The sequence below is a fragment of the Barbus barbus genome (genome assembly GCF_936440315.1).
Source record: "Barbus barbus genome assembly, chromosome: 11".
Classification (NCBI taxonomy): Eukaryota; Metazoa; Chordata; class Actinopteri; order Cypriniformes; family Cyprinidae; genus Barbus; species Barbus barbus.
The window spans coordinates 29063630-29077861 of NC_136739.1; the positions used below are offsets into that span (position 1 = coordinate 29063630).

At 36.0% G+C, this 14232-nt stretch overlaps 1 protein-coding gene across 10 annotated transcripts in view; it reads right to left on the reverse strand.

The window, feature by feature from the left end:
* Positions 1–8480: 8480 nt before the first annotated feature.
* LOC306877329 (tensin-1-like) overlaps positions 8481–14232 on the reverse strand; it is a 230367-nt gene continuing 224615 nt past the window's right edge. For all 10 annotated transcript variants that reach the window (XM_079429036.1, XM_079429033.1, XM_079429039.1 and 7 more), the window contains 4 exons: positions 12111–12279; positions 11923–11991; positions 11289–11318; positions 8481–9369 (listed from right to left, as the gene is read on the reverse strand). In XM_079429036.1, coding sequence (XP_079285162.1) covers positions 9228–9369; positions 11289–11318; positions 11923–11991; positions 12111–12279 — 410 coding nt within the window. In that variant the 3' untranslated portion in view covers positions 8481–9227. The remainder of the gene's footprint in view (positions 9370–11288; positions 11319–11922; positions 11992–12110; positions 12280–14232) is intronic.

A 14232-nucleotide genomic window follows, 5' to 3' on the forward strand; every position in this document is an offset into this window, starting at 1 on the left:
CAAATCTGGAACCAATTACAGAAGAGATATGTTTATACAATTTTAATAACTCATCGAGATGAAGATGAAGGCAGGAGTAATAATGCTGAAAATTCAGCTTTGATCACAGGAATAAATTTCATTTTAAATATCTTAAAATAGAAAGCGGTTACTTTTTATATTGCAATAATATGTCACAATATTACTGTTTTTATTATATTTGTAATCAAATAAATTATGTATTGATAAGCACAAGAGACAAAAACATGAACTTTTTTTTTTTTTTTTTTTTACTTAAACTTAAAACTAGTCTGTAGCTTGTTTCAAATGAGCTTCCTCAACACTGGTACTCGTCTAGAATAAATCAGGCTGGAGATCTGAAAGGTGCGGCGGGTGTTCTCCAAGGCTGGCACTCTTTGATAATACTTTATGAGCCAATAGAAGGTCCCAAGACTCCTTTAACACACACACTGTAATAAACACATTCTGTGCAGTGTCTTACTTGGAAACACACATCAATTCTGGAAGTGCTGTCAGAGGCGAAACATTATTACTATGTGTTACTGAGGAATTTTACCTCTTTAATTTATGGAGGGAAAAGAGAGAGAGGAAACATCCCAAAGGCTGAAAAATGCTGGCCAGACACACATGTGCAGATTAGCAATAACATCCTGGAGCGTGTATTTTTAGTAGGCAAGCTTTGGCCCTTGCTGTCTCTATTGGGTGCTGTTAGGGCCAGATCGTGGTCCTATACGAGCCTCCTGAACACACGTTTCAAAGATCAAACCCCCACAGCACCCCTAGTGGATATACAGTCACCTTTTCCAATTAAAGGGACTTCTTTGTATCTTATTTACACTAAACGGTTCATAGTAGCACATTTAGGGTACTTATTATGACTCTAAGCTAATAAAATGCACCTTTTAGGGGTAGATAAGGTATAAAGTTGGTACAGTCTAATTTTAATTTTTCTGTGATTGCGAATATAAATGCAATTTATTGCTTGTTTGTAGAGCTGCACAATTTGGCCAAAATTTTGTGATTGTGCATGAATAGAGCTATAAAAATAGTTGTAGTAGTAGTAGTAGTAATAATAATAATGATAATATTTCTAAATAAACATAACTGACAAACAGAGAAGGTCGTACACTGTAAAAAAAAAAAAAAAAAAAAAAAAAAAAAAAGTTTAGCCAACTTAAAATTAAGGCAACCAGTTGAGTTATTTTTTAATTATTCAAGTTATTTTTTTTAGGAAATTTCTAAATTTTTTGTTGCATAAACTTAAAACAAGAAGTTGAGAAAACTCAAAAATCTGCTGAAGCTCGTTACCTTAAAATGTTAAGTTGGCTCAACTTTTTTTTTTTTTTTTTTTTACAGTGTAGAGAGAAAAATTTGTCCAAAAATAAAAAAAATTTAAAAAAACTTTTACCAAACGTCTTTAGGTGCGTAGATTCAAGCAATTAAACAATATAAGAATGAAAAAAGAACTGCACACATACAAAATTATCATATCAATTTATAGTATGATAAATTCAGTATAACAAATTAATACAAGCTTTTTGGATGCATGTGCGTCTTTTTTTTCATTCTTGGACTACTAAATAAACATAAAAATTACAAAATAAGAAATATCACTATTGTAATATTTCATAGTAAAATAAAATTATTGTGTTTAAGAAAACAAATATATATATAACTGTAGAACTATAAAATACTTATATTTAGGACTGTCAAACTACCGTAAATAGCATTTGTGTTTTGATACTTGGAATGAGTTTCATGATTTCATTTATTTATTGATATTTATTTATCGTTCAGCCCTTGTTGAATTTTGATAAAAAAAAAAAGGTTGCCTACATTTAAGTGTAGGCAAGCATTAGATAAATTTGCACTGCAAAAATGGCTTCTTTACCAGTTAAAATGTCTAAAAATCCTTCAAATGTATGTTTATCTTGTGTAACGGCACTGGCAGATTTTCCACTTGCCTTAGATATAAACAGTTTAAAAACAAGTGAAAGAATCTGCCAGTGCAGTAAAACAGAATAGACTTATACACTGCAAGTAAAGTTGTTCTTGTTTGAAGGATTTTTAGATGTTTTAACTGAAAAACAAGTCATAAAGCATGAGCTTTATACACTGAAGGTCCACTGAAGGCAGTTTTGGAGGCCCAGTCCCGGTCCATAATGCAGCCCTGGAAAAAAAATGGGAGACGACTTAAATCAGAATTACTAGTTCCATTCATTTAAAACCTCGACAAGAAACATAGTTTCACGGACAAACAAACAAGTCCACCGTAAACTCAGTCTCAGCAGAGCCAGCTTACCAAGCCATCCACAAGCTGACACCCAAAGCAAGTGAAAACTCACCTATAGGCCTTTTACAAATCACTCAGCGGCGCTTTTCGTCAGACTCGAGTATGATTTCAGGTCAACTCCATTGAGAGCGCCATCCAATCCTCGGTATGAAAGGGCGTCTCCCTCCCAAAGCTGCCACCATTCGATGTGTGATGCAAGGACAAGAGGCTTTGCCAGGCGATAGGACACCTGTTCTCCAGAAAGATTTGCTCAGCAACCAGACGAAATATTGATTTTCAGCTTTTCCTCCTTGGCTCACAAAAGCCTGTTCGGATTAGAGGGTTATCCCCTCCTCTGCCTCAAATGGACTGCCTAATTCCTCCCATCTTGTCATTTGGACCCCCTGCCAAGAGAGTTTCCAAAATCACGCTGTCATTTGCAGGGAAAAAAATCGGCCCACACACGCTTCAAACGCCGTGTTGTACTTTTCCATCGGCCGTAACGTCAAACAGAGATGTTTTCCTGGAGCGATACGGTGTGTATAAACTGTGGGACTAAACTGGCTCCATTGTTTGGGTGTCGGGGGCGGACAGCTCTTCCAGTCAAACATCAGTGAGATCACCAAAGCGAGACTTGCGCTAACAGAGAGTGTCTGAAATTCTTCTGGGCCCTTATCTGCCCCGCTACCAGCATCAATAATACAGTGTTACTGTGTAAAGGACAGATAAGCCCACCCCGGCCTGCATCTCCCCTTTACACCCAGAGACTCAGTAGTTGTTTTAGCCAGCACTTGTTTTAGGAAGGGTCAACACTGACATCAAATGGCCGGCAGCTGTAATTGCAGCATGATTCGACCTTCTAGTGCCAGGGTCAATAGAGTAAATCAGAGATGGCCAATCTTGACCCCGATGACCTTTGATTTAGCCATGCAATGTCACAAGGGTGGAGGAAAAAACCATGACAGTGAAGCATATCTTTATTTTTTATAACTATGCTATATCTAAATTTTTGCATTGTACTATAGAAATATAGAAGAATAGAAATAAATTAGATTTTAAGTACATATTAATGCAATATCGTTGAATATAAGGCCGCATTACTTTCGGCCTATGACTCTCAATCGGGTTTGATTTTTAGCCCTTCATAGTGAAAGGTTTGGGCACTACAATTATTGCAACATGTTTCACAAGAAAATAATACCTCAGATTGTCTTCTTCAAATTTTGTTACTTACAGTGTCTTTGTAATTATTCGTAAAAATTTACCAGCAATTTCTGAGTGAAAGTTTTATTTTATTTTTCAGTTTAGTAAACTAAAACATTCCCAATGCTTAAAATGTATTATATCTGAAATAATAAAATGAAATAAAATAAAATAAATAAAAATAGCATGTATTCAGCTAGTTGTTAAGGCAACATTTCTCATTTTTATTTAGTTTTACTCAATGTACTAAAATAACTAGCTGAAAACTAAAGTAAAAAATAAAAATTATAAAAATATAAAATAAAATCCCTGGCCTTCTGCAGGTCTTTAAACAGTCTTAATTTGCCCTTCCACATATTATGGCTTTAAAAAAACTCTCAAATCAGAGCAAAAAGTCTTAAATTCATGAAGTAGTGTATTAAATGTTGTATGCATTGCTAAAAATGCCTTTTTCCCCCCACAATATAAATATCTAAACATCCTGAAACCACTTGAGATGCAAAAAAGAACACATGAAATCTTGTTTTCTGAGAAATTGAACAAAATTTACACAAGAACAAATATCTGTCAGTGGGGTATGTTTTCCTGAACCTATTGCAGAGATTTGTTCTTTTTTCAATCATAATCATACACTCACCTCATTTCTAGTGTTTAGCCTTTAGGTTTTTTTTTATTTATTTTTTTTATTAATTAATGGAGGTTAGAAGCTAATACAACTAATTTGTTTTTAAAAATGTATTTACTAAGTCTTAAAAAAGGTCTTAAATTTACCTTTTTAAATTTAAATTTACAAATATCATTATAGCAGAGATAAAACATTCTAGACATCTCGTTCTTGCCTTTATAGCCAATGCTAGAAATAGTTAAAGTGATTCCCTTAGACTGGTGAGCGTGTATATAGGCAGGACAATATGATACTAACCAATAACAGACTCACAGTCTTAGGTCAATTTGAAGGGCTTTGTCTGACTGTTCAGTGGAAACTCTGAGTAATGCTGTAAGAGCTATTGTTTTGCTCCGTAATCTATTGGGGCTTCGCGTGACCCTCCCAACACAATGGGCCAAAGTTTGTTGTAACCTTTTAGCAATGTGAATAAGTAGGAGTGCCCCAACTTGGAACAAAGTTAATGAGAAAAGGGTTTTCTGCTTACTGATCTGCTACATAACTCCCAAATGACATCACCATCTCCTCCTCGATCGTGGAGAGATGTAATTAGTGAAAGTGAGAGAAATGTAAGTCAACACATTCATATCTCCTCTATTGGCTCTGCAGTCTGCTGCAAAAACCATCTGTTCTCTGGAATGATCCAAGCATGTGCATCATGCTGCAGATGTTCAGAGAATGTACAGTCAGGTCCAACAGTCTGCATTTTCAAATAAATTAGCATTTATTGAATTTGAATTTTTAATGAAGATTATTGTCATTTCAATGTAATATGTTGCATATTTAGGGGATTTTATGGTCCTAAATTATATTAATGGAATAGTTATTATCCATTTATTTCCTTTTAACCACTTTTTTAGCATAGAACTGAAAATTAAATTTCCAGCTTAAACTGTCATAAATTTTGAATGCAGTCGAGCACAGATTTACATTTGGCAAAGTATTACTGAAGTGGAAAAAATTTAAAGTTTAGGTTTATTATTATGAACAATGCACAAAAAGACTACTTTAAAATTACATATGAAATATATATTATCCAAAACATGTTTTACATGTAAAACTGCATGAAAACCAAAGCCATAAATCTAAAGTTGTGGTCCAAAATTTATTTTTTGTTTGGTGCAGTACCATTTTTGACCACAAATGGTACAAGTGTGACTTTTTTTCATGAACATTTAACCTTTTCAAATCATGTGCATTATTGAATGTGTGTGTGTGTGTGTGTGTGTGTTCACATAGCCAAAAACAAGTGCTTACCATAGGTTTCTTACCATTCCAATGAAGTGAAAAATTCTAAAAAACACAAAATGCTTTTTGGTCAAAAATGACAAAACACCACCAGAGGATTAAATAAAACAACATTCCAGATTTTCATTGTAATCTCAGACTTTTGGAGCCTACTGTGTCTCTGGACAGATTAGCATCCAAATTCCCATGTTTCGTGATCTATAGTCGAAGGAATTACATCAGATCAAATCTGTGTTACTGTATTTCATGCATTCCTATCCTTAATCCATAAATGTTCACATTACAAATGTTGATTTTGGCTATGTGTAAAAGAATTAGAAATAACGCATGGCCAATCTACAGCACTTGACCTGCCTCCAAGTTTTCTTTGTGCGAAAGTTTATTTTTCCGTCTCATTTTCCTCTGTATGTGACTGAAGAGCTATGGAAAAAGAGGCTTGGCTTCTAAAGTGATTGGTACGGTGACAGTTACATTAGTAAAATCAAATACCTTTCATTCAGATCCGGTAATGAAGTGTAACGCTGCACCTCATTCACATGATTAACTAGAGACAAAGCTTCCAATAAATGCACAAACCAGGTCACTTTTTATTAGCAACAGTGTACTTTAATGTAACTGATCTGGATTGCTCTTTAATTTTTTTTTTGTTTTGTTTAGTTTTTTTTTTTTTGCCAAAACAATACAATGAGGCTGTAAAACATGAAGCAAATAAAACGATGTGGTTCTGTACAGCAATAGTAGCTCATTCACACATTCTAAGTCTGTTAACGAGTGGACATAAAAAATATAATAACACAACACTGCTGACTAATACATGGAGGAGTGGGGTTTTAATGGAAGGTCTCTTTCTCTGACTGCCTAAATGTTTTCAGGTAAATGCAAAAACCTTGTCATTTCTGTGTGGTTTGGAAATGACTGTTTGGATAACACATAGCTTGTGTTGTTTATCTAAGCCTGTGCACCGAATAAAATATCCAGAAAGTCAAGCAAAGCAAGTAAATAGATATTCTAGTGTGCATCATCACTCTCACACCATGTTTACACCAGACACGTCCAGCACCACAAATGTAGATGACTCCCAACTGCCTACACCTTCTAGTGACTTCAATTGAAATTATTTTACTTGCAAATTTCATGCATGTTAATTAATTGCGATGAATTTAATTCCTGTATTTAAATAACTTGATTATTACGTCAAAGTCAGACTGTGAAATGGCCTTCGGCCTATTAATTTAAACCATCTAACCATATGTACTCAATCGCTACAATGCAAAATTGCACCTCATTCATGAATTGATTGCACAAATTAACTGTGTAAATTGCAAATTCATTCTTACGTAAACTGAATTAAATGCAACTATTTACATAAGAATAGACCTACAAGAAATTCTGCACAAGAAAGTCGTTATTTTAAAACAGCCCATGCAAAGTCAGTTTTAAAATAGAATTAGATTTTCCACAGATTGCGTTTTGATTGAAGCTTTGCCTCGAGCTTCCAGTGAAGACAACCTCACACCGCTGGACGCTTCCAGCGTAAACATGGTGTTGCTGTTAGGATAATTGAAGCAGTCATATTTATTTGATATTTTGCTCTTTTTCAGTTCTTGATCATTAAGTGCTTTGCATTCTTTTGGAGCAGTTTTGGAAGGCTAAACACAAGGGAATCATGGCAACCAAACACAGTGGAACACATCATATAGCATGTGCATCAAGTCAAAACAGACCCCCATGCCAAAAACAACAAGCCGTCGTTTGCACACGACCAGACAGTGATCAATTCTCAAACTAAGGCGTATAAACGTGAAATAAAATCTTTGGCAAAAATGAAGTATTTACATACATAAAAGCAAGACACCCACATCGGGGAGACACGGGACAGTTTTCAGGGTGGCACGGACATCCTATTTAAACTAAAGAAGTGTGTGGGGGGGTACTTTCTCTGCAAATCACAGTTAAAACACTGCAGTATTACTTTTCATCTGGAATCAAATTAAATCAAATCAAATTGAATAAGGTTTAATAACAGGTCTGTGTATCTAAGGGAATTGTAGAGGATGCATAGATGATGATATGGCTGGCGATACCTGACAGTGCCTCACGAGGGCAGTATGAAACAATACTGAATTCTGCCTGAGAGAATCACTGTGAGGGGCCAAACGAGTGGGTTTCACCGAGGGCTGAACACTGGGAGGGAAAGGACACCAAAATAATAACAATAATACAAAAATAAAGACGCTTCCTTACTTTTCTTTACACAAAGCCTCTTGCAGTAAACATATCAGCCAACTCACTTTATCCGAAGGAACTTTAGGATGTAATCCTTACATATGCAAAAGCGAAGTCTATGTCGATCTAAAGCTAAAGGAAAACGACGTGAGGAAATATCCAATAATGACAAGCTTTCCAAATACATACACTTTACACCATATATCATAGAACGCTTCTCAAAATCTCACGATTTTGAGATATTAGCCAAAATAAAGATTATTTCTTTTGGAGGCTAATCTTTATGTAGACTATACAATATATCTATGGGTAAATGAGTTAACATGGAGCAAAAATAAAAAAAAATTCAAATAAAAAGTAGCAAAAACATAATACAATAAATATTCTGTAAAATCACTTTTAGATGTATTATATATATATATATATATATATATATATATATATATACTTAGCTTACTTTGGGGTAGAATGATAGTGTGAGTGTGTTTGAAGCGAGGCATAGAGATACAGTGACAGATCCACACCTTACTGCCAGATACACAATGATACACACTCAGACCTGAAGAGAAGAGAGCACAGCAGCGGCTCATGGACGACTGCAGACCGGGAGCTAAAAGTTGACACGTGCATAAAAGATCTCGAGAAGATATTGTGTTCAATTCAGCTCAGAGGTTACACCTACCTGCTTGGAAAGTGCAATAGAACAGCATATAAAATCAGACGTTCATCCATTACTGAGACGTTTCCCAAGCGGAAAGAGCTGAATGCAATATTTTGATTCATGATGGAGTTTTGGTTCCTTGCCACTGTCGCCTTTGGCTTGCAAACTATTATCATTATCATCACACTATTTTTTTTTCCTTATCTGTCACCTGACTTAAAATGCCATTGTATTGCACTCTCCTGAGTTGATATCTGAAAATTAAGACTTTCCAAATGGCACCTGCTGGATATTTATGGACCAGAGGTGATTAGAGAAGATGAATTACTGAAACAACAACTCCAGCATCCCATTTTCTCTGAGAAGAGCATCTTTGAGGATGGGAATATCTAACCATTACTTGTATCTTCTGCCAGATCTGTTACGTGCAAGGTTTTGCGTTTATCCAGAGTGGACTCTTGGCTTATGAAAAGGTCTTGCACTTGTAGCGTGAGAATCAGGAGCCGCTTTCAGAAGGAAAAGAGGTGATGCTTCAGTTCATATGTACAGTTTTAAAGAAGCAGCTGTGGTTTACCAAGATATACAAGGACGCTTGAATAATGATTGGTTTGTCCTGACTGCTCTCTTATCTTTGGTACATCAGCCCCACATTTCAGCATCCTTATCCACTTTTTTTTTTCTTTTTCCTTTTCCTTTTTTCTTAAAAAAAAAAAAGCAACAAAATCACCAACATCATTTCCACGTCTCCTCCGAGTGTGATGAAGATCACCTCCCCTCTGTACTTCACTCCTCTACGCCCACACTGCACTTCCTCTGTCCCTCTTCCTCACTGCCCTCCCTCACACATACACACAACCTCTCACCCAAACATACAGAACGAAAAACAGAAACTTAAAAAGAATTCAAACAGAGCAAAATGAAAGTCCTCCAGAAAGCAGCGCTGCGGGAAGAGTTCACTGCTTCTGAGAGCTGATCATCACTTTAGAGACAAAGTTGACGATGGCCGTGGCCGGTTGATCGGGATCCATCTCGGCGAACAGGTGACTGACGTTGTCTGTCGTGCTGCCTTGCTTTCTGGCCACAAAGCCAAAGAACCTGTGAAGAAGAAGAAAGACATCTTAATACACTGTCCCCCGGTTTCACAGACAAGGTTTAAGCCTAAACCCAGACTAAAATCAAAGTCTGAGCTGTTTCAACTGAAAGAAACTTGCTCTGACTGATCTTAAAATATATCAGTGCCTTAATTTTGTCTCAAAATGCACACCAGTAATGTTTTTTTCTAAGGCACATTTATAAAAAAAATACTTAAATGTCCTAACTGAACTATGGCCTAATCCTGGTTTAGTCTAAACAGTAGTAAACAATCCTTTAGCGTTAAACAGTCATTAACACATTTGTGAAGTAATTATTTGTGATTACTAGCAATTATTTACTAGCAATTTCTGTGAAAAATATTTCTACACAAATTTTTTTTCCAGTGTGTATATCATATATATCATGCACCTTTAAAAGCACTCTACCTACAGAAATATATATGTATACAGAAATTATATATATATGCATTCCATGAATTTCATATTCCATGAATACGAAAAAGTACGGAAATTATATATATATCTATATGTATATGTGTGTGTATATATTATATATATATATATATATAATTTCCATAATTTTTCTTATTCATGGAACTGGACAAAACTTGGAAATCATACTTTTAAATTTCTAGGCTTTCCACAACTGGACAGCAATAAGAATTGTCCTGCATGTGCTTAATTGTCATGGAAATAATGTCACAATGCAAAAAAAATATAAAATCTTAATATTCCTAAAACAGCCTTATTTATAAAAATAATCTCTCTTTTTTTTTTTTTTTTCATATTGGGGCCAAATATGTCCTGAACATGTTCTTAACAAAACTACACTTGTTATTCTTATAGTTGTACGGTACAGGTGAGCTCTGGCACTCCTGCTGACATCAGATGTTAAATACACAACCCTGCTCTGCCCTCACATGATCTGAACATATAAACCCAGCAGCATTCTTCATTCTGCCGTGGTATTAAACCTGAGCTTCTCCTCTCATCTTCTGAACCACAACAGCAGAAGTGGCGTTCATCTTGAATGCCTCTAACATCATGTGCTTTCATCCTCAGCCCAGTCCAATGATCTGCTCCTCCTCTGTAATATATCTGAAAGCTGCATCAACAGCACATTTCCAGCCTGATCTCTTTCAAAAGCGGCCCAGATCGAGCCGAGAGGGCTGTCACATGCCTCATTGCTCCGGGAGTGTAAAGTGTCTTGTGCGTGAAAACTCAAGTGCTTAGTAAAGAGATCTGATCCGATTGGCTGTGAGAGGATCATATCATGCTTTTTATTTTGGGCCAGAAATCATCTCTATGATTCTTATAATGAAACAGGCTCCTTTTTTTTGCTTCTTTAAAAAGATAGTTCACAAAAACGGTCACCTTCAAGTTGTTCCAAACCTGTATGAATTTATTTCTTCTGATGAATACAAAAATAAAGAAAAAAAGATATTTTGAAGAATGTTGGTAACCAAACAGTTGACAGTATCCACTGACTTCCATAGTGTGGAAAAAAAATATTGTTTGGTTACCAACATTCTTCAAAAAATCTTCTTTTGTGTTAAACAGAGGAAAGAAGCTCATACAGGTTTGGGACAACTTGAGCGAGTAAATTACAGAATTTATGAAAATGATGAAACATCTGAGAAGCATTTATCCTTCATGTACGTAGTGTGTGGCCTCAGAGGGTAAATCATGACACGCGTGTGTGAGGGTTAACAAGTTAGCGTCATGTTCTGTGCTGTTAGCTGAGACAGCAGAGATCACAATCCCGCTCATTCATCACGATAGCCCTGAGCACAGGCATTCTATCCCATGATGCACCGGGGAGGGGAAGCAGCTCTTGGGACTGATGCGTATCTAAACTGCTTTCAGATAACAGCATCTGCTAAGCTGCAAACGATCAAGTTCACTGTTATCAAAACTTACTTTGCAGTGCCACCCTCTGGTTTGCTCCACCTGGAACAACATTGAAACAGAGTATGGATGTTTAACGTTGAGCATCTACAGCATTAACTAAATAGTAATACATTTTATTTATAGAGCGCTATTTAAGGAACACACAGATGCTTTGCAATAACACAGCATTAATAACACTAATATTAATAATACTAGCTCATATATATATATACAGTATATAGTATTTCCACAAAAATCTCTGCTCTATTGTTTTTCCTATTGCATGCTATATACGTTCTATATTTATTAATTTTTCACAAATTTCTTTAAAATGTTTTATATTTATTATATTCTGCCTTTTATTATGCGTGTGTATGTCTATAATTCCTTGTTGGTTTGTTTGTTGTTGTACTGTGGGCCGAGAATCTAACAAAAAAAATATAAATACTACATTACATCACATGTATATAATATGTTTCTGACAAATAAAGAACCTTGAACCTTAAAACTTAAGGTTAAAGCTTTGAAAAAGTCTTGAATTGTAATATTGAGCAACACGAACGGAGAACATAATTCTGATCCTGTCACCAGATCCACTGATCAATGTATAAATGTTGTGACATTGACTGCTGTGGCTAAAGTTAATGTTTCAGGGTTTTCTTACTTCCTCTCCTGTGGATCAATGTTGCAGAACGTGACCGTGCTGATGGGATAATGACGTCTGAAGAAAAGCCTGTTGATGAAACGACAGGTATGTGCTTGTCAAAACATGTTCAGACGTAGCTTTTGAGAACATTAAGATGTAAATAGAAAGAAAGAAAAGAAAAGAAAGAAAGAAAAAGAGAAACTCACTTTCTCTGGTTGTCAGTGAGTGTGATGCCTTGTGCCGACACCTTGAAGTGAACAATGGTGGCTGAAGGTGTGGGACTGGCGGCCATGGATTCTGAGATGGCCTTGGCGATGGCCTGAGGCCCAGTCAGAGACTCCATATCCACAGAGTTTATGTATAGGACATTGCATGCTGGGAAAGACAAGAAAACATGCGTAGATCAATAATCATGCTGGTATCTGCAGAGAATTAAATTACAGCTGCATTATGTAATGCACATGTGCCTTAATAAACTCTGATCGTCATTCATACTGTGATTTCAAACACACATATCATTAGTATATTCTCCATATGCATAATCCAGTGGTTCTCAAAGTATGCGTAGTTATCAGCCTAAAATGAAAATATAATTCATATCCCCATATTTAAACATTCTGCACTGATGATTCACCGGGGTTATTTTAGTATTATTTATACTAAATACAGGTACATCTCAAAAAATTTGAATATTGTGAAAGTTCATTTTTTTCTTGTAACTTACTTCAAAAAGTGAAGCTTTCATATATTTTAGATTCATTGCATGTACAGTAAAACATTTCAGAAGTTTTTTTGTTTTAATTTTGATGATTAGAGCTTACAGCTGATGAAAGTCAAAAATCAGTATCTCAAAATATTAGAATATTTACATTTGAGTTTCAATAAATGACCATCTCTACAGTATAAATTCCGGGTATCTCTTGTTCTTTGAAACCACAATAATGGAGAAGACTGCTGACTTGGCAATGATCCAGAAGACGATCATTGACGCCCTCCACAAAGAGGGTAAGTTACAGAAGGTCATTACTGAAAGGAGTGGCTGTTCACAGAGTGCTGTATCAAAGCATATTAAATGCAAAGTTGACTGGAAGGAAGAATTTGGGTAGGAAAAGGTGCACAAGCAACAGGGATGACTGCAAGCTTTAGAATACTGTCAAGCAAAGCTGATTCAAACACTTGGGAAAGCTTCACAAGGAGTGGACTGAAGCTGGAGTCAGTGCATCAAGAGTCACCACGCTCAGACGTCTTCAGGAAAAGGGCTACCAAGCCACTTCTGAACCAGAGACAACGTCAGAAGCATCTTACCTGGGCTGTGGAGAAAAGAACTGGACTGTTGCTCAGTGGTCCAAAGTCCTCTTTTTAGATGAAAGTAAATTTTGCATTTCATTTGGAAATCAAGGTCCCAGAGTCTGGAGGAAGAGTGGAGAGGAACAGAATCCATGTTGCATGAAGTCCAGTGTGAAGTTTCCACAGTCAGTGATGATTTGGGCTGCCATGTCATCTGCTGGTGTTGATCCACTGTGTTTTCTGAAGTCCACAGTCAACGCAGTCATCTACCAGGAAATTTTAGAGCACTTCATGCTTCCTTCTGCTGACAAGCTTTATGGAGATGCTTATTTCATTTTCCAGCAGGACTTGGCACCTGCCTACACTGCCAAAGGTACCAAAAGCTGGTTCAATGACCATGGTGTCAGTTACTGTGCTTGATTGGCCAGCAAACTTGTCTGACCTGAACCCCATAGAGAATCTATGGGGTATTGTCAAGAGAAAGATGAGAGACACCAGACCCAACAATGCAGTTGACCTGAAGGCCGCTATCAAAGCAACCTGGGCTTCCATTACACCTGAGCAGTGCCACAGGCTGACTGCCTCCATGCCACGCCGCACTGATGCAGTAATTCAAGCAAAAGGAACCCCGACCAAGTATTGAGTGCATAGAAATAAACATACTTTCCAGAAGCCTGACATTTCTGTTTAAAATGTCCTTTTTTTATTGATCTTATGTAATATTCAAATTTTCGGAGACACTGAATTTTGGGTTTTCATTATCTGTAAGCCATAATCATCAAAATTTTAAGAAATAAAGGTTGGGAATATTTCAATCTATGTGTAATGAATCATATAATATATGGGTTTCACTTTCTGAAATGAGTGACAACAAATATTGACCTTTTTCACGATATTCTATTTTTTTTTTTAGATGTACCTGTATATGCTATTTACCTTTATTTTTATATTTCCATTTTCATTTGAATTTTAGTTAAATTTTTCCTAAATTTATAATTTTTAGGTTTTATTGTATTTTATTTTATTTAAGCTTTTCTCAGT